The sequence below is a fragment of the Ahaetulla prasina genome, chromosome 1 (assembly GCF_028640845.1).
Source record: "Ahaetulla prasina isolate Xishuangbanna chromosome 1, ASM2864084v1, whole genome shotgun sequence".
Taxonomy (NCBI): Eukaryota; Metazoa; Chordata; class Lepidosauria; order Squamata; family Colubridae; genus Ahaetulla; species Ahaetulla prasina.
The window spans coordinates 91,514,671-91,536,575 of record NC_080539.1 but is presented as its reverse complement, the minus strand read 5'-3'; the positions used below and the strand labels follow the sequence as shown (position 1 = coordinate 91,536,575).

General features: G+C 37.5%; 1 protein-coding gene across 3 annotated transcripts in view; it reads right to left on the bottom strand.

Moving 5' to 3' along the window:
* The window catches only part of AGPAT4 (1-acylglycerol-3-phosphate O-acyltransferase 4), a 59,311-nt gene extending 37,428 nt beyond the window's left edge, over positions 1-21,883 (bottom strand). Inside the window, exons 1-2 of one of the 3 annotated variants that reach the window (XM_058168194.1) lie at positions 21,753-21,883; positions 9,002-9,244 (exon numbers count right to left, since the gene is read on the bottom strand). In XM_058168194.1, the coding sequence (XP_058024177.1) occupies positions 9,002-9,179 (178 nt within the window). In that variant the 5' untranslated portion in view covers positions 9,180-9,244; positions 21,753-21,883. Of the gene's footprint in view, positions 1-9,001; positions 9,245-19,399; positions 19,575-21,752 lie in introns of those variants that run through there. The other 2 variants (XM_058168204.1, XM_058168185.1) reach the window with 2 other exon arrangements.
* Between the last annotated feature and the right edge of the window lie 22 nt (positions 21,884-21,905).

Genomic DNA, 21,905 nt, shown 5'->3' with positions numbered 1-21,905 from the left:
ATTATCCATTGGTCAAAGCACATTTATGAAAAGCTGAAAATAGAACAAAGCATCCTGCAAAAAACACCAAGCTCATTTCCTTTATCAATGATGAACTGGGATGCAGGGTAAGACCAAAACAAAACAGTCCAGTCAGAACACATAGCAGGTCTTACAGCAGGAGCAAAATTAAAACGTAAGATTTCATGATTTGTTCAGTCAAAGGCATATTAAGCTAAAAAAGTATCAAAATAATTAGATTTGAGGCCATAAACTATGAAAATCAAGAACAGTGACTAGGCAGGTTTGAAACAACCTTAAAATACTGAGCCAACTGAAGCACAAAATCCAGTGCTCAAGGGGATATTTAAAAAGATTTTGAAATAATATGTTGCCATGCTTTAGACTGAAGCTTTAGACTAGGGGTCTCCAACCTTGGTCCCTGTAAGACTTGTGGACTTCAACTCCCAGAGTTCCTCAGCCAGCTTTGCTGGCTGAGGAACTCTGGGAGTTGAAGTCCACAAGTCTTAAAAGGACCAAGGTTGGAGACCCCTGCTTTACACTTCAGGCTTTAAACTGAGATGGATAGAGCTCCTTATTGGATGTGTCACGCCTCTCTTTGTCTGTGAATTGTATTGTATAGAATGACTGGATCCCCATTTGTTCTGTTTTGCATTGGTTTTTTAAAAAAATATTTGTTTATTATTTTTATTTTAGCATTATTGGCTGAGAAATTCTGTGTCAAGCACAAAGAATCAGGATCAATCCTAAGGTTGCAGCATAGAACATTTATGCAAGCCTATACACAAGAATCTGATCAACTGAAGTTCAAGACTTAATTGGCATTAGATAAAGTCAAAGGAATTCAGGAGGGGTTGGACCTGGAGCGCTTGTGGGAATGTAAAGACTCTAAACTAATGACAAGCTTAACACCTTCTGCCACCTCTGTCTGCTCTTCTCCTTACATTCTGTGAGTTGAAGTCCACACAACTTTACCACTGCCAAGTTTGAAAAACCCTGCTCTAACAGAACATTCTCTAAGAGCAACCCATTAACTGAAGCAGTTGCTATCGCTCTTAAACCTGCATACCCATTTAATGTTTATACTCTTTCAGACCTCTGTGGTGCATTGATACTTCATTGTCTTCCATTTTGGAATTCAGACTGGCTCAGCTTTTAACTTCTGGACCGACCTATTGGCCATTTTTCTGTGACCCCTTTTAGATCTCAGGCCAAGTATGCTTTTATCCTTCCCGATGCCTAATCCCACTCAGAACAGAGAAAAGAGGAGAATTAAGTATGTTGCCAATGTTGCAAATTATATTCATTATATTACATCAAAAAAAAATTAAGTTACAGTGAATTCAATGAGGAACTCAATTTTCATCAATTTATTCTGTCTGGAAAATTCACCCAATGTCAGAAAAAATATTTTCAAAAATGATATCTGATTGATGGATAGATGATACATTATAGATAGATGATAAAGATGATTGATAGACAGACAGATGAGAGAAGGGATTCATCTAGCTAAAATATGCCTGAGCATCAGCATTTTTCTAAGAAAAATTACTACTTTGTGCTATAAATATTTCTAATTTGGTGTTTTGTTTTTAAACATCCAGTGAGAGTTTAATAATCTACTTGGCATTCTATCCAAAACAAAACTGGCAAAACAAATACTGCAGCATGCAACGTTTCTATGCAAGGTGCCAGACAACCATTCAAATCTTCCTCCACAATATCCCAATTCATTTTCTTCCCATCTGTTTTTCCAGGGTTATCCCAAAGTCAGTCAACATTCTGTGCCTTCCTTCCCTCTTTAGCTTTCTTTCCTTAAGCATTTTTGTATGATGACATCATGTCTTAGACATGACAGCCACCTGGTGACTTTGGGCTAGTCAAAGTCTCTTTCAGCCCTACCCACCTCACAGGTATTCAACATGTTTGCCGCCTTGAGTTATTTATAAAAACAGTAAAGGCGGGATATAAATAAATAAATCTTGAGATTCCCCAATACCACTGTTTTGTGTGCATGTATACCATTCACGATATAAACGTTAAGAGCCTGAATCTTGGAAAAATGACAGATACTGCTTTTATATCTAGGAATTCAAATTTTGATGGCCTGAATTTTTTTTATCATAAACACCACTTGATAATTTAATTGGAGGGAAACATATAGCAATTCTCCTTGCATTGCCTGAGTCTCAATATTCTCTTTCAGTCTTGGAAGGACAGAGAAGAAAATATCAATGTCCATCTCAATTTCTTTCTCAACCATGGAAAGCAAGGGGGAAGATAGAAGTTTTCCATCCATTCCCGCAAAGTGTTCACTGGAATATCAAAGGTATAACCACTACTGCTTGATTTCTTGGAGGCCCCTATCTCATAGCCTTCCAGGGTAAAAGGAAGGAATTTTCTATTAACTTCTTTGTGGATCAATAAGCTCTATCCTTGATACCGAGATATTATGAATAAATTAAAGGAATCACATGTTAATTCACATTTTTCATAAGAATGCAAAAGGACATCCCTGTTAAAACCGGGGTGGTGGTGGTGGTGATGGATTTTACTATTTATTTTCTCTGCATCACAGACACAAAGCTATTTGTTCAGCTTGGGTGGTTCTGTGCCTCGTCCAAGCAAAAAATTCACACAGAAGAATATCTTAATTTGAACCTTTCTGTTCAACAGAAAATCCCTTTCTGTTATATAACACTATGCCAATCCTAGTGCAGATTGTAAAAATACAGCATGAGATCCTTTTATATGTGGATCTTACTCTTCTTTCACAATTTTACCATTGGTTTCATTAGCCATTCTGTGCTGAACTGTTTACATTCTTCAGTGGTGTGTTACATTTTGAGATTGCTTCATTGAACTTGCCACAACACAGATGGCTCTTTCCCTTTCCTTATCAAGTAGGTTTGATTATGTCTTATTTGAGCCCAGTTAATGGGGAATTTGGGAGGCATGAGGGTTCAGCCATTAAAGAAGCTGAGATTGTCATTGGTTCGAGACCCAAGGATTGTGCAATGGGACAAGCTCCAGTAACTTGTCCCAGCTGCTGCCTACCTAGCAGTTCAAAAGCACACAATGTAAGTAGATAAATAGGTGCCTTCTCTGTGAGAAGGTAGCAGCATTTTGAACACCTTGGTGTATAGTCATGCTAGCCATATGACTATGGAAGCATCTTCAGACAACACTGACTGCCCCGTCTAAGAAACAGGAATAAGCATCACTTCCTAGAGTTGGACATGACTGGACAGGGGAAACCTTTACCATGGAACATGCAATCATATTTTATGTATTTTAAGCAGAATTGGGGATTAAAAAAAAGAAAAAAAAAACCTGTACACTTCTGAGAAATGAACTTGTTTGAAGTGGCAAAAGAATTGACAATCAAAACAGAATAAAGTTGTTTCAATTTGGAGACTTTCAAATTACTTCAAAAGTATTTACAGCATCAGAGCCTCTTTCCACAAAATATATTCCAAGTAACAATGCAACTTAAAGTGTTGCATGGATGGCGCATCTCCACAATTTCACGAGTTGTGTAAAATCTGCACAGTTCATGGGGATGGAAGATCATGTATAACCTGATTAACTATGAGCTAAAATATACAGCCATTACTTTCAACAGTGAGGTTCTTTATAGTAAAAGACAGTGAAATTCATGTGTGCCACAATGTTCTTGTCAATCAACAATAAATTTTTAAGGGACTGCTACAACAGAACAAAAGGAGCTCTAAATTTCTCTCTTAAATCAAGTAACAGGGAAAGAAGAAATTAAATTTTATCAGCAATGTACTGGAGCTTGTACAACCATTGCTTCCATATTTATTTATTTTAATTTACTGATTCTATTCACTATTGATTACAAATAAATTGCAAATAAATGAAAGGAGCAGATGAAAAAAAAAGAATCCAATTAGTCAGTGAAACATAAGATTAGCAGGTTCAGATTACTCAGTAATCTTAAGAGCCATATTAATTGCAAATCTATTAGGCTCATGTCTACTGACAATTGTTTATGCCAAGTACCTTCACTATTAGCCAGGAAGAAAACAGCATACAGCAGAGTTTCCCACAAATAGTATCTACTGGGAGTGGGCAGCCATAACAAATTTAAGTAAATAAATAACAATAAAGGTGTCACAGTGTAGTTAAAAAAATACAACTGGGAAATTTGGATAGCCTTGTCTTCTTTTTTAAATATACCCTAGATCAGGGGTGTCAAACTTGCTGTGTCACGTTGCCACCATATGAGGTTTCATGGTATTTTCCCCATTTGTGGAGCTGGGGTGGGCGTCGCTTACACGTCACGCATATAGCCTGCCTGCCGCCAGTTTGATACTCCTGCCCTAGATGTATACTTCAATCATCACCTCAGTATATCTCCAGAGCTCTTCCATAGCTGAACCAACAACAAGAGCAATGCTGGGCCTGTGAAGACAGCAATTTTCTGACAGTGAGAACTTTCACCCCATGGCTTTGGCTCCCACTCCTTCATCACTTCCTTTCTCCAAAGTTTGCCATCATTTTATTTTTATTTGAACAGAGAAATAGCACTGAAGCTCCCATGTAGGGACTCCACAAAAACAAAAACAAATGGGGGGAAGGGAAGCACTGTCTGGATGCTTCTTCTACTGGTCAGTTATTATCAGCACTGCTCAGCTCGTAGAGGGCACTAGAAAGTTGCAAAAACAGCATCGGTGATGCACTCACGGGTCTTCTGAATTTGAATGATTATGCAACTGTGTGTTTAGCTGGTGGCTATGTGGCTTTATGCTTAGACTATTATTGCAACCACATACAGTATATCACAGAAGTGAGTACACCCTGTCACATTCTGTAAATATTTAAGCAATGTTGTCACATGAAAATATATGCTTAAATGTTTATAAAATGTGAGGGGTGTACTCACTTCTGTGATATACTGTAACTCTTTGTACTATTATTGCATTCAAAAATTTTACAAAATGACTAAGAAAAGTCAATATAATTTATTATAACATCTTTCCTAAACATTTATACTTCTGCAACAAATCAAAATACCTGCTTGTAATCAAAGACAAAACTTTGAAAACTATACATGAGCTTAATCCCAAACTCTTGGCTAGGTAGCTCACATGCTTGTCATACACAATTAAGTATCAGTGTTTGGTTCTCTATCAATATACAAAGTTATAAATTCTGGCTTGTTTTAGAGCAAGCCATATCTCTGCTTTTCAACTAGTCTAGACAGAATGATTCCCTACGATATAATCATCATATTTCCAGAAATATGGATTATTATGTTTAAAAAAATCCATACAAATGAGAGACGACTAGCAATGCTTTAAAATATAAACTGATAGCACAACACTATGTATGTTTAATCAGTATTAATTCTCAGTGAATTCCTCTTCTTCTAAAATAGCAAACATGGGATTATAGCTTAAACATTCTTGATTCAGATACATTTTATACTAGATAATTTGAAAGGATTATATAGTATGTTAAACTATTTTAATCAAATAAAAATGACTCATTTTCTTTAAAAACTTTATTCTGATTTTTGTTAGGGGAAGAAGGATTTATGATTCTTGTCCTAACTTCTGTAACAGATGACCCCCACCCAGTCAAAGACCTTGGAGTTTTTATATCTAACGATCTAAGTGCCAAGGCCCACTGCAACTATATAGCAAAAAAGGCTCTAAAAGTTGTTAACTTAATTCTACGTAGCTTCTTTTCCAAAAACACCACGCTACTGACCAGAGCATATAAAACTTTTGCTAGGCCAATTCTTGATTACTGCTCGCCTGTCTGGAACCCATACCATATATCTGATATCAATACAGTTGAGCGTGTCCAAAGGTATTTTACGAGAAGAGTTCTCCACTCCTCCGTAACCAATAAAATACCTTATTCCACCAGACTTGATATCCTGGGTCTAGAAAACTTGGAACTTCGTCGCCTTCGACAGGACCTGGGTTTAGCTCATAGAATCATCCGTTATAATGTCCTTCCTGCCAATGACTACTTCAGTTTCAACTACAATAACACAAGAGCTACCAACAGATTTAAACTTAATGTCAACCGCACCAGTTTAGATTGCAGAAAACACGATTTCTGTAACAGAATTATCTATGCTTGGAATGCATTACCTGACTTTGTGGTCTCTTCTCATAACCCCAAAAGTTTTATTAAAAATCTATCCACTGTTGACCTCACCACATTCCTAAGAGGACTCTAAGGGGCGTGCATAAGAGCACAAATGTGCCTACTGTTCCTGTCCTATTGTTTCTTCCCCTATATATATATATGCTTATACTACCTTGTTTCTCCTCATATATATGTTTATATATTATATAATCTTTTGTGTTATGCTTGTTATGCTTGTGTTTATTGTTATGACAAAATTAATTAAATAAATAAATAACTGTAAAAAAAAAAATCTGAAGCACAGCAGAAATAGTTTGTTATTCTCTCCAGGGACAGAGCTGGCATAAAATCTATCTCCTCTGAACAATCTCTCTTCATTAGTGATTACTCTTTCTTATTAATGAAGTCTTTATTAATAAGTATACATCCCTAGGGAGGCTCACCAGACTCATTTGATGTCTTCACAAGCAAAGCAGAATAATAAGTTCATAAAAAAGGATGCATTTAAGGAAAAGCCTATTGCCATAATGCTCACTTCTTTGAGTTTCAGTTGAGTACTGGCTCTTAGGGGGGCGAGGGAAGAGATGATATGAAAAGTAAAAACCTATGGTCGGCCTTTTTAGTTTAGGGGAAGTAAACTCCCTTAAACTCTGCTGAAGATGTTATCTAGCCTGGTAACAAAATGTTTGGAAAACAACCCACAAGTTCGAAGAACAAACCTTCACCCTCACAAATATATTTTTAAGCCCTAATTTAAAAAAAAAATCAGACCAAAAAGAAACCAGCATCTGTAAAACACAAGGAATTTCCATAGGAAAATTACACCAAGACCATGGCGGAACTTAGAGGCTTGTTGGATACTCTTAATGTACTCTACAGGTAATCCTCAATTTACAGCTACAGTTGGGACTTGAACTGCCACCACTAAGCAATGTGGTCATTAAGTGAGTTGTACTTGATTTTACAACTTTTCTGCCAGTGTTATTTGTTCAGTGTATCACTGTGTTCATTAAGCGGTCATCCAGTTTCCCCCATTGAGTTTGCTTGTCAGAAGCCCCTGGATGGTAATACATGACAATAATGTGACCTTGGGACATTTCAACTATGGTAAATATATGCTGATTGCCAAACCCCTGAATTTTGATCATGTGACCACAGGGACACTGCAATGTTTAAGTGTGAAGACCGGTCGTAAATGTGAGGATCAGTCTTAAATCTCTTTTTTGATGCCTTTGGAACTTCAACAAGTTGTTAAGTCATAAGTTGAGAGCTACCTGTATTTACTATCATTAATACTACTTCTAAGCAGTTATGGGAGGATTTATATCCTAAAAGCAGGATGCAATTAATGACAATGTATGTAAGCAATTATAAAAAGAAGGGAGAGGAAAAAATACTACTTTGCCTAACTGAAACTAATGTTTATGAAGAAAAAGGATTACATGCCTTAAGAACAATGTATTGTATTCATTCTATATTTAAAGGACTACATGCTCCCTATACACAAAGAGAAGAAATGGATATAGCTGAGTGAGAGCCATACCATTAATGCAATTCAACACGGATTCTACTCATTCTGTTCAAACAAACAGAGAAGAATTATCAGCAGGAAGAGCGGTCAATTTTGACCAAATAGCAAGGGCAAGCTATCACTTTGGTGGGTGGAGACACGTTGGAAAGTTTGAGAACATGTGGTGGGGTATGTTACCTAAGGATGCTCTCTACATTTTTAATGGAACTTTTGTAAATCCCCCAAACGTTGCTAGAAATAAATATGATTGTAGAGGCTGAACTTTGCTTGAAGCAAATCTCTCTCTTTCAAGGGGAAAGCAGTGAGTTAGATAATTTAATAAGGAAAATTCTGGGGACACGTTGTTGCTTGTCAGAAAGATTAAGGGATTGTAAGAAATCTAGCATAGACAATGAACTAAGTTTTCAGGGAGAAACTGTGATAAAGTCAAGGAACAATAACTGTTAGCAGATCAAGAGAAACTTTGCAACAAAGAGTACTTGAATAAAATAGTGCCTATACAAGTAGTCCTCAATCTATAACCATTCATTTGATAATAGTTAAAATTTTAGCCGGTGCTGAAAAAAGGGACTTAAAACCAGTCCTTGTCCTTAGAACCATTGCAGTGTTTCCATAAACGCACAATCAAAATTTGGGTGGTTGACAACCAGCATGTATTTACAATGATTGCAGCATTCTGGGGTCCCATGATCACCGCTTGTGATCTTCCCAGGGGGCTTCTGACAATCAAAATCAATGGGGAAAATCGTATTCATTTAACAACCATGATTTGCTAAATGAATGCAGCAGAAAGGTCATAAAAACAGACACAACTCTCTTAATATTGTTCAGTGATGGAAATTCTATTCCCAATTGTACTCTTAAGTTAAGGATTACCTGCATTGCAAAAGAAGCAATAAAAAACACTTGACTGTACTTTTGAGTGTTGGCTATTCTTGCTTTTTTTTTTTAAGAAAAAAAATATACATGGATTTGGAGGTCCCCTTCCATGAAACACACTTCCTCAGAAAAGTTCTGCAGTATCTTTACTATTCTGCTAGTGCACCATCCATCTGTGTAGCTACCTTTTAGTCATATTTCTCAATAATTAACTTTAGAGCAGCCGAACTCACATTAGTATATGAAGTATATGTCCAAGGAAGGATAGAGAATTTGCACAAAGGAAAAATGAAAAAAACAAACAAGTTCCTTATTAATATGTGTTCTAAGAAACAATCTTCTCTTCCAGGATTACATTTCTAAAAGTATTTCAGTCAAACATTTTTTTTTCACATTTAAAATCTGTCTGGCCTAAATAACACTATCTGTTAAAACAAAAGTAAAAATATAAAAACATCTTACGGCTTGAAAGAGAATATGACAGCTTGCAGTTGATTTTTCTGAAAAGTTGCTTGTTGAATGGCCAGAGAATTAGCGTGAAGAGTTGAATGAAGTTGATTATCAGTCCTGACACTATAAATACATAACTGATAATAAGATGACAAATGAATTGAGACTTCACAAATCCAATGATGTCCATAGTTTAAGGCAGCAAGGCAAATCTTCCAGAAAAGGAGAGGACAGTGCTCAAATTTGGAACGGTAACTGTGGAAAGACAAGAGAACCGTAATATTAGAAATAATCCACATAGAGTTTCTATATTGCTTTCATTATATTTTTACTTTAAATTATTTTCCCCTAAATAAGTACTACTTCTAACTTAAAAGTAGTTTAAAGAAATGTATGAAAACACATAACCCGAAACAAACACCTGTGTGTAAAGACAATATGAAGAAGGAATCTACAATGTGCAAAGAGCAGGAATATACTATAGCTGCTTACTCAAACTTCCCACCTTTCTACAGAATTAAACATTTCAGTTTAAAAATATGATATGTGTTAACAAGTTCAAAAAAAGAAGTGCCTTATTCACAGCAGTAATAAGTACAGGGCCTGTAAAAGCTTGGAAAGTGTGATTTGATTAAAAAAAAAACCCTTTCAAAATATGCTTCTTTACTGCCAAGATCACACAAAACATGCTCAACTGCAGTGTTACTTGGAAAATTATAGGTCACTTCTGACAGATTTTTAAAAATTGACAAATCATTTAAAATTTACTGACTTCAGGTTCTACAAATTCTAGTTTAGATATTTCTAAATGCTTCTATTACTCTTTCAAAGCAATAAAAACGAAATATTTTGTATTCCTTTTCCACTTTAACACAGGGAATTTTTCAAAAACTTACATATGCTATTTAAGCAAAGCATTATTATTGCTACTATCAACCCTTCATAATTGGAAAAGTCACCCAGGTGACTTTCAAGCCTAAGAAGTCTCCCAGCTTCTAATCCAGTGCCTTGGATCAGGGGTCTCCAACCTTGGTAACTTTAAGCCTGGAGGACTTCAACTCCCAGAATTCTCCCAGCTTTGCTGACTGGGGAATTCTGGAAGTTGAAGTCCTCCAGGCTTAAAGTTACCAAGGTTGGAGACCCCTGCCTTGGATGACTACTCAAAATCACATTCTTGTGAATGCTGTGTCTATCTATCTGAGAGTCCAGCACTAGCATTCAAACCACAAACACATCTCAGAGTGTTTTACAAATGCTTTCCCCAAGTTGCATAAATTCAAGTCTACATGACTTTATGATACCTATAGAAACTGAACAAATAAACATCATAACGCCAGAAAATCAACACACATTTAAAAGAAAACCGAATTGCCTGAAATCTTAGTTCTTTTAAAATAATTTATCAGTTAATAGTGGCTCCATCCTAACTCAGGACTATCAGAGAAACTTCTCTTTCAGTTTACTTTCTCAGCGCCACCAGAATTCTTTGAAATTGTGAAACAGATTTACTTTCTGAAGTAAAACACAGTAGTTGTCCAAATTATGAGGTTGCATGGTAAGGATTAGGGAGGAATCTGGTGAACCTACCTTTAAGTGACTGACATTTTGCTAACGTAGTAAAAAGAAATACACCGTAGAAAAAAAGGATATACTATAAATGAAATTAACTACTGAAATTGGAATATTATTTATTCCTTTATTATATTCAGTATTTGGTACTGAATATGCTCTATGGACAGACTATTTAGGCAATTATTTTTATTTTATTTTTAGGCAATTATTATTTGAAGAAATCTGTCTTCCCTAAATCTATTGTTTTAGTCTTATAAGAGGAGGAATAAAGATGCAAACTGTTCAGGAACTGCAAACAAGAGAAGCATTTGACATAGTTCTCAATAACTTTTTAAAAAAAAAATACCTGGGCATCCAATTAGCGATCCCCATCTTTTTACTTTTTAATGCTTTATTTTGGCTTTGTTAACAGTCCTCATTGCTGAACCAAACTTTTCTAGAACCAATATAATGTTCTCTTCCCATATTACGTATATACTATATTACAATATATTGGATACATAATATTTTTCACATAATATTGACATCCTAAGAGTAAATCAGACAGGGTAGGGATGCTCTAGACCAGGGGTGTCAAAACTCCCTTGAGGGCTGCATGATGGTTGTGTTTGACCTCAGGGGGCCGGGAGGGTGAGCATGGCCAGGTTGGCATGGCCAGGGTGGATGTGGTCAGCTCAATGTCACTCATATCGGGGGTACCTGTGGTGGCCAAATGCCAAGGCAGAACTTCCTTCAGACTTTCACTTTCATTATAATCTCCCTCCCTCCCTCCTTCCTTCCTTCCCTCCCTTCTTTTTCCTTCCCTCTTCATTCTCTTTTCTTCTTCTCTTTCCTTATTTTTCCTTCCTTGCTTTCTTCCCATCTTCCCTTTTTTTTCTTTGCTTTCCTCTTTCCCTTTCTCCTTTCCTGTCCCTTCTTGCATGCTGAAATGCAAAAGGAGAAACATTTCTCCATTTGTTTTGTTTTTAGTTTGTTTTGCTAGCCCTCTGCCAGTGAAAATGGAGCTCCATTTTTACTGGCAGAGGCACTATGGGCTGGTCCTTTGTTGTTTCCAGGGTGGCCCCACGGGCCAGATCTAAGTACCCCGCAGGCAGCATCTGGCCTGTGGGCCTTGAGTGTGACACCCCTGCGCTAGACTCCTTTCCTGAAATCTTGCCATTTAGTGGGACCTCAGGAGTTTGTCTTTTCTGTGGCTGCTCCTACAATGTGGAATATCCTGCCCCCACCCGTGTGATTTGGCAAGGCCCCACCCTGATTAAGACCTGGCTTTTTACCAAGGATAAGATTGTATAGATAGAAGTATGGAATGAGAACAATTGGAGCTTGCTGTAGGGTATCCCAAAGGGACAATTAAAGTACAGGGTTTTGTTTTTTTATCACTTTATTGGTTTACTGTTTTATAGCCATTGGTTTTATTGACGCTGTGAGGAGCCCTGAGTTGCTTAAGATGGGCCATATAAATCCTTTAAATAAATAAACAATACGTTATTAGAAAAACCTATTTTCTAATATTACCAGGGATGCTGTAGGATGCACTTCTGGTATGTATGAAGACAAGAGTTTCCTACAATAGGAAGGCTGAAGTCAAGTGAAGTGAAGTATTTGTGGAAATCCAATTTAAGAGTTGTAAATAGTTGGGCAGGAACTGGCAGAGATTTAAAGTTATAAGCATGCAATAGGAACAACAATGCCAAAAACACTTAAATGTCATCTACACTTTGAAGAGTTTGAAGCAGAAGATAAAATTTGAAAAAAGAAAGATAACAGAGACCAGGTGCTGTACTGTTCCTACTCATGTTATTTTCTTCTACTGACCATAATAATAAGACAACACAAAGAAAAACAGTTCCATTGTTCATTGCTAACATTTTAGGCATTGAATGCTTCTTGTGCATGAATGTCATAAATCAAATTTGGATTGATGAAGCACAATCTCTGGGTAAAACTCATATGTTTAATAAGTGACATGGTATGTGACATGGTATTTGCATGTGAATCAAATTTAATAGAAAATTAAGCCAGACAAGCAATGATTTTAAACACTCCCAATTTATATCACAGGAATATAACACATACAGGCAATCCTTGACTTATGACCGCAATTGAGCCCAACATTTCTGTTGCTAACCAACAAATTTGTTAAGTGAGTTTACCACCTTTACCACCTTTCTTGCCACATTTGTTAAGTGATTCACTGGGTTGTTAAGTTAGTAACATGGTTGTTAAATAAATCTTGCTTCCCCATTGACCTCGTTTGTCACAAAAGGGGATCCAATGACCCCGGGACTCTGTATCCGTCATAAATATGAGTCAATTGCCAAGCATCTGAATATAAATCATGTGATAATAGGGCTGCTGCAACAGTTGTGTGAAAAATGGTCGTAACACCCTTTTTTCCGTGCTGTAACTTCGAACGGTCACTAAACGAACGGTTGTAAGTCAAAGACTATCTGTAGTTCATTCTATAGGAAGGTATGTGATCTTTCTGTTAGACATAAGCATACATTTTTCTTTAGAAGAAGAGTGGGTATGCTTTCAGATAGTAGAGTAGGTTGGAAATATAATTGCACCATTCAGAACAAATTACCAGCAGAAAGATTACATGTCCCACATAAATGAACAGTAAAGTAGTAGAACAGTAGTAAATACATATTTAAAAAACTTAATTTGGCAGATCAGGACGTAAAACTTTCCAAAGGAAATGCCTGTTGCAGCAAAAAATAAAGAGCTTTAGTTTTCTTTAAAAACTCACATACAGCAAAAGCTTCCAGAGACTGTAAACTATCAGAATGATAATGAAGGGGATGGAAGATTACAATACAATCATTTTAAGAAAGCTTGACAATAAATATTTAGGCACACCAAATATTTGCTGTGCCCAAACAACAAAGCATAAAAGGAAATGAACTGGAAAGAGCACTGAAAGTAATATTATCTTATTTTTGGCAGCCGTTCACAATGTGCCCAAATACTTATTGCGAAGTTTTCTTATAGTGGGTCCATTCTAAAAGTATTATTGATACAGCACTCCTTGAGGTATTTGCTTCATAATTTGGTGAGGGGGTTGCACAGGTAATCCTAGAATTATAACCATAATAAGACCCTAGTAATTACACTTATAACTCATGAAAGTTGTAAATTGGGACATCATGTGACTGGCCCAAATTTGTGACCTTTTTTTGTGGCAGTCATTAAATTTGTGACCTTTTTGGTAGCATTTATTGTTCACAATGGAGCGGCTTTTGTTGGAAATTAAAAATTGCAAGATGTGGTCATGTGATGGCAGGGCTCTGCATATGGCCATAATTGCAGGCTGGTTGCTGAACGCCCAAAATGTGGTCTTATGAGAACTGTAAAACTGGCTTGAAAGTAGCTTCTGTCATAACTTCGAACGGTTGCTAAATGAGCAATCATAAGCCAAGGACTGCCTGTATTTAGTTATCAGTCTGCATCATTTGATGCAAAGGACTGAAGCTAACTCTTCCCTATATCACTAACGGGTACAAATAGTCCTGCATGAGGTTCTTTAAATAAGCAGGATCTATAACATGACCTCTCTGTACTTACAGCACATTTATTTTTATATCTACTCAAAAGCCCATCACTGCAAGCTATAAAAGTGCAGTCTCAGTTATTTAAATTGTAGCGGCTGAATCACCAAAAATGAAACAACCTTCATTTATCTTGTCTACAGCGCTGGTCACACCAAAAGCCAAACCTCGTAAGTAATGAGACATTATTTGAGATGTCTTTTGGTGACAGCTAATGTGGAATTTATAAAGATAAAGCTACATAGTATGTGGTGCAGATTTCAAGTTGGTTCATTACAGATTCCTGGCCAATAGATTTGTTGAATGAATGTAGACACAGCGGGACCAGGATTTCTCCAACCATTCGCAAGTGTTGCTACATGTAAACAAAGATGACTCAAGTTTTGGCCTTGGGAAAACTCCCATCATGAGTTGTATTCTCATTAAAGTTTGCATACAGTATGTAAAGGATCCCTTCAAACTGGACTGGACATTTATAGAATAGGAACAAAATTACCTGTTTGCTAGATATTATCACAAAATATATGAACGAATAAATAAAATCACAGCATCAGTCATTGTAACTGCAGATCAACCTCGTCCACTTTCAAACAATCTATCAAAATAGAGCTGGAAAGGACCTTAGAGGTCATTTAGTCCAACACCCTGCTCAAGCAGGAGACCCTATCCCATTTCAGACAAGTGACTGTCCAGTCTCTTCTTAAAAACCTCCAGTGATGAAGCACCCACAAGTTCTGACAGCAAGCTGTTCCAAGCTGGTTAATTGGTCTCACTGTTAATTGCTCTCACTCACATTGTTCCAGGGGAAGAAAAATTTAACACAAGGGAGATTAATCTGTGTAGTTGTCAAGTTCTTGATTGCTCCACCTCCACAAAAAACAAGAGGTGATTGGCCCCTCCCATAAGGCTTAAAACAGACCAGCACTAGCATTTGAGCTTTGCTGGAAAACAACGTTGGTAGCTTCATCTTCTGCTTCGTCTACATCTTGACTTTATTTTTGTGACTTGTGAACGTTTGCCAAGAAAGGCCTTTGGCACCAGTATTTTCCCCCATCAGAATGGAACTGATTTCCCATATTCCCAAGGTGGAGTCTTTCTCAGTTTCCTATAGTTCCTGCATGAGTTGGTGGGAGTCTTCTTTTCATTGATAAAAAAAAGAGAGAAATATTCCACTGATTAAAAGGAAAAAAAATCTGCTAAACATGCCATTAAAGTAGCAAAGATCAGAACTCATTGATCCTCATAAGATATGTCAGCTTCAGAGGTGGTATTCAGCTGGTTCGGATCGGTTTGGGCGAACTGGTAGCAGCGACTGCACCCCTCTAGCAATGCTGTCCTATTTAGTCATGTTTTTGAGGCTGGGTGCATGCGTGGAAGGTGCACAAGTGCGAGTGGCCACGGCAAACTGGTGGCAAGAATATGTGAAACCCACTGCTGGTCAGCTTGCTATCTCTTCTCAAATGGGCTGAGAAGATGAGAAGAGCATTTCAAAGAGCAAGAATGTCAGTCCACCAAACAATGAGGTGTTTCTTAACATAATGACATATTCTTTCTCTAAGTTCTTGAAAAAACTTCCAAAATTGTCTTGGTAAATGTATACCCCAAAAGTGGGTAAAAAAGACTAAAAACCCAGAGAGATAAAAATTCATATTCTTTCAAATTTAATTGGATTTTTTTTAAAAAAAAAGTCATGACCAAATTGTCATTTTCTCCTTCATTACAAAAGCTTGTTCTCAGAAACATAGGAAATCAAATGACTGGATCTGTCATACTCATGCGTTTAAATTAAACCGAACATTCATCAATTGCAAATCTCAGTAACAAATATAAAATCCTCAGAAATGTTGACTCAAATCCAGAGTTATTAATTGAAAAGAGAAGAAACAAATGTATCTATATACAGAGGCAATATTTTAGCAGTTTTTAAAGATACATAGTTATGTAGTCACTTTATAAAAATAGTATATAAATGTTTGTTTGCCAATAAAAGTACATCTAGATTATATAATTGAACAGTATAATTCAAACAATAATGATTCATTTATACACTGATTTTACAGTTGTCTGGGTCTTCCAATCAGTGGACTTCAGATGCATGAGAAAACATTTTTGTTTGGATTTTACTCGAACAATGAACGTCCACTGTTAAAGCATAGGACCGGGATATCTTCGGGACCGCCTTCTGTTTCCACATGCCTCCCACCGGCCGATACGCTCCCATAGAGAGGGTCTTCTCAGGGTGCCGTCAGCCAAACAGTGTAGGCTGGTGACCCCCAGGGGGAGAGCCTTCTCTGTGGGCGCACCTACCCTCTGGACCTTCCCCCAGGACTTCGACAACTTCCTGACCTCTGGACCTTTCGCCGCGACCTGAAGACATATCTATTCTTTTGAGCAGGACTGGCTTAAACAGGGTTTTTAAATATGGATTTTATTGGGGTTTTTTATATTTTGTATGGTATTTTAAAGTTAGGCTATTTTGAATAAGTTTTTTAAAATGTGTTTTATTGTAATATATTGTACTATTTTATTTGCCTGTTCACCGCCCTGAGTCCTTCGGGAGAAGGGCGGTATAAAAATTAAATTATTATTATTATTATTATTAATCCAGATATTACATTCTTTTAATCAATAATTGCATAATTGAATAACTGATATTTAGAAATTGTTCGTATCAGTTTAGATAATTTGATTTTAAAATTAGTTGCCGTTTAGAATTAAAATATACTCATTCCCCCAATAGTTCATTAAACTAAGGCTTTACAGTACTATTATTCTGTTGATGTGATTTGAAACAGAGATATAAACTACTAAATTCTGAGAAAGATGGGATCATTTAATTTTTACCTGCTCAGGAGAAAGATAAACATTTGAAAACAAAAGAAATCATAGCTTCTGTAATAAACTAAAATTGAAGAATGAGGTCTTTGGTTTTAAAATAATTATTGTAAAACATTTCTCAACTGCATTAAGTTAAATACCAATTTAACTGAAACACATCCTCCATGATTAAATCAGATATATGAGAAAATTCTGCATTTACCATTATTCTTTCAATGTATATTGTAGACAGGTTTATCACCATCTAAAAGTGCTGCCACATCATAATATTGTTTCCTATTCAAGCATGATGCTGACAAACCAGATTTTTCTCTATGTGCCTGATTTTTATTTGAAGCCCACTAAACATTATCTTATGTAATTTATACTTTAAAAGTACAGATCCCATAAACTCACAGATACTAAAAGTAGTTTCTAACCCTCACATATGATGAGCACAATCCTAACGGAGCACAAGAAAATACTTTCAGAAATCAGTATATCAAAGGAAACAGAAGCAATTCTATTTAATCCTAATTTTAGGATTTTGCAAGGAAGTAGTAGGTGAAAATAAAGACATCTAGATAATAAGAACAGAAGAGAAGATACGTAGCTCAGGGTTGAACTGTGGAGTCTTAAATGCCTACAAGCAAGCAACCAAGTGCAGAGAACATCAAAGTCTCCACACCTAGATAAATTCTGGAAGTTGTGGAACATAAATCTGCTCACGGAAAGAGCACATTAGATCTCCCCATTGGTAGCATATTGCAGTGACACTCATTATTTCAAAATTATCCCATGAGATGCCAACTAGCATGCACTAAAATACTCCAAATTAACCAAAAGTATGGCCCAATCAAAGTATATCCTACTAATGCTGCAGGTTAAATATATCTCCATCAGACAAAGGAAGCTAAAATGGAAATAGAAATTGAGTGTCTGGATGATGCAGAGAGATTTTTTAAAGCATTGTAAGTAGAATGGATAGAGTATAATTTGGAATCTAATTGACAAAAGAAATGATTTGGGTCAGTAGACTGTGCTACCTCTTTGGATACATACATAACATTTTATAAATGCGCTCTTTCCCCCTCTGATGTTAATAACAGTCTGCACTGACTGTCAAAAGAAACTATAAATATAATACTACACACTGTCACCACATTGGTTAGGCACAGCAAAACTCTTCCATAAACTACTGAGAATGAGTTTGCACAGTTGTCACTGTAGGGCTGTTTTGTCCTTAACACAGGGTGGGTTGCTTTTAACAACAAAGTACAAAAGAGACTGCTTTATGCATGTTTGTAGCAGAAAGGAAAGCATTTCTATATGCTAGGTTAGAGAGTATTTCATAGCTTTTCTACTAATATGTTCTTTCCTAATTTTTTTTTTACTATTATTTTTTTCAGCTGGAATCTTCCCACCTGTCAAACTAAGAACTTACCTCCTTTCTCAAGGGCCACAGCGTCATCCTCTAAAAAAGCCAAAAGCTTTTCTTCTGCGTATAAGTGAATGTCACATTTATTATCTCATTTCTTAGCTGTCACTAATTACTTATTCACCACCAGAACACAAACAATGAAAGTCAGAGACTGAAATCTGATAGGGGAAGGAAGGAAAGAAGGCAAAGCAAAGAGAAGCCATAAGTCAACATTCAAACTCAATATTTCCTAATGATGGAAGGAAGGGGCGGGGGGGGGGGGCAATAATGTTCTGCAAGCATAATTCATTCCTAGATGATGATACAGAAAGATGGTCATTGCTATTTTCTTGATAACAATATTACATCTGGAATATTTGACTTCATAGTCTAGACCAGTGGTAGTCAACCTGGTCCCTACCACCCACTAGTGGGTGTTCCAGCTTTCATGGTGGGCAGTAGAGGCTTTGTCTGATACTGAAGCACTTTTCTTTTTTTTAATTTAATTGACTTTTTAAAAAAATTTCATAGCATTATTTAAAAAATTTTCATTAGGTTTTCATAAAATTCCCCGTGACAATTTAAATTTCTGAAAATATATTATTTGTATCACCCGTGCATAAGTTTAGCTCACGTTACGTAAGTAAAACTAAATGGCACTATAGTGCGACCGCAAACAAAAGAGCCTCATCCCAGAATAGCTCGCGCATCTCCCCCCACACCACCCAGCTGTAACAGACAAGCAGAGATGGTAGCCGGCGCCCCACCCCACCCAAACCCAATCCACGATTCACAAGAGGCATGTGCAGACGACGATACCCGGCGCATTACTGTGGAACCGGTTGGCGGTTAGGAAATTTTACTACTAACAGAGATACAAAAGTAGGTGGTAGGTATTAAAAGGTTGACTACCCCTGCACTAGACTCAGAGCCTTGGGTTCCATGACAGTCTTTCATTTGAATACTAATCAGACCTGAACTTCAGTTTCTTCCAGATTAGCAGTAGACAAACATTTTTAGAAGCTACCCTTATGCAATTAAGTCACTCACAGGTCAGGGTGTTCTGGAGGCCTGGTGCTTGAAGGTCATAGAAACAGTTGTTTCAGAGTTGCTTTCATCCATTGTTAAAAAATTAAAAATCAATAATTGAGCTTCTCAATCCTAAAACGCAATTTAAGACATTGAGTCCTAACCTAAAAGCATCTAAAAGCTTCTCAAATTATTTACATGAGCATAATTGCACTTTAGGCTTCATGCACATTGGTCAAAGGAGTTAACTGTACATAGTATAAGAATATCAACATCCCATTAGTTTGGCGACTTATTGGAGGCCTGTTCCTCAAAAATTTGAATCCAAGGAGATAAGCAAACGAGTCCTCAAAGTTAAGGAATTAAACCCTTCAAGTTCATGGGCTTTAATCATTGTCTACATACAGAAGCCTTTCAGCAAGAATTACCTTAGCAAGAAGGAAAGGACACAATATTACTTATACACAAGGTGAGAAAGAGAGACTCACAAATGAAAAAGAAGATGAAAAAGACCTCTGATCCTTTTAGTTACTCTTGCCTTTGCAAGCAAGACAGTTGAGGCTAGAGAAGATTATTTACAGATGGATGGATCAGAGCTTCTAGACTTCTAGAATTATTGCTGAAAATTCTGGGAATTTAAGTCCCCACATCTCAAGGCTATCTGGTTTAAGAAAAGTTGCTCAAACATTTCAGATTTGTAATCAACCAAGTATACACATCCAGTTGAAACACAGTTGCTCAGTTCAGAAGACTCAAACAATTACATGTCTTTTATGTTTAACTAACCACTGGTGCATAGGAATAGTACATCTGAAGAGTGTGTTATTAAAATATCTAGTTGTCAGTAGGATACGAAGTGTAACTTAATGATATTGTAAAATCTTGTAAGAGTAAAACCTATTGAGAAAGCTATTTTTATTATCTATTTAAATTAGTTTCTACTCTATTTTTCTATACAACACATTCAAAGTCATCACACGATATGGCATATTTCAACTCCATCGCAACATGCATTACATTCAGCTATATGTTTTTCTTGTTACGTTTGCATTAGAATCTGGAATGTCTGATCTCCACAAGCCACCTAGGAAGGTAACTGATTCTGAGGAAGCTCTCTAAGAAAACACTTTGCATGATGCTGCCAAGCATAGTACGAATCCAGTGTAATTGTTTTCCTTCATCTGTACTCCAATGCAAGTAGCTGTTTGCATCTTTCCTGCTTGCATGAGTTAAGTGCATCTGATCAAAAGCATTTTCCAAAACTGAGGAGCAAACACAGCTTTTCCTATAGACGCTTTCTTGAATCACAAGGGGCAGATTCCGCCTGCAAAAGCAGAAGCATACTTAAAAAGGAGCATTAGAAGAAGGCACAGCTCTTCCATCAGTTAATTTCTGCCTGTACAAGAACCAAATGTTCTGCACACCTAGGAAGCGAAATGTTTCGGCTGCAATATCTGAGCCAACAGATGTGGTATTTCATCCAAGCATCTGCCAGCAGCCTTAAGGTAAGATGCAAGAGATATAAACACCTTCATCAAGGCACAACTTCTGATAATTAACTAGCAGTCGTCATCCCCACTTTAATTTTCACAACTTTACTAATACTTCGCTACATTTCATTAGCAACTGCTCATTACTGTAGGCAACATCCATGTCCTCCTCGGAAAGTAAAGCATATTCAGTAGAGCATCTGCAACCTAGAATATCACAAACGTCTGTTTCCTAGGCAACCCCTCCCCTCCCCCACCTTCTCCTTGTGCTTGGGGAGACAGACCAGAAAGGAAGCAACACACTGGAAACCTTGCACAAATATATGCATCCCAATACCCCAGGGGCCTCGCTTAAGGGCCGCATGAGGTTTCCTACAAAAATCTCGAGGGCGATTCTTCTTCTTTTCGGCGGTGTCCATGGAAACGGTGACCAGGCTGGGGGGTGGGGGAAATCTGTTGCACGACCCCACAGAGAGAAGCAGCAGGTACCCCGGCCACTTTTCGTTCCGCTTCGGCTCCCTTTCCTCACAAAGAGAGATTGGGGTGGTGGTTTTTTTTGCAAAACCGGAATCGAAGGACTTCTCTCTCTCTCTCTTTTTGGGGGAGACAGAAGGAAAACCGAAAATGACGACCACGTCCTTCCCCCCGACTCAAAAATCAAGGCCCTGCTCTCGACCCCCCCCCCCTTCATCTCTCCCCCCCCCCACTCTCCGCCCTTCCCTCCATTCTCAAACCACTAGACACTTCCGTACTTTTCAAAGGCGACATCCCAAGCCGGGGCAAGAGGGGCGAAGGGGTATGATTGTGTGTGTGTCGGGGGGAGGAGAGGGAAACCCCCAAGACAAATATTAGGCGTGCAAAGGGGAAAGTTCCCTGCAACTCACAGCAAGAAAATCCTCGCGTACCTCGGGCTCACCCGCTGCTGACATCGATGCTCCGAAAGAAGTCGAGCGCCAGTCCGCCAATCGCCGCTTCTTCGCCCGAGCCTAGAATCAACCAACTGGGGGGCGGAGAGGGGAAGGGGAGGAGGAGGAGGA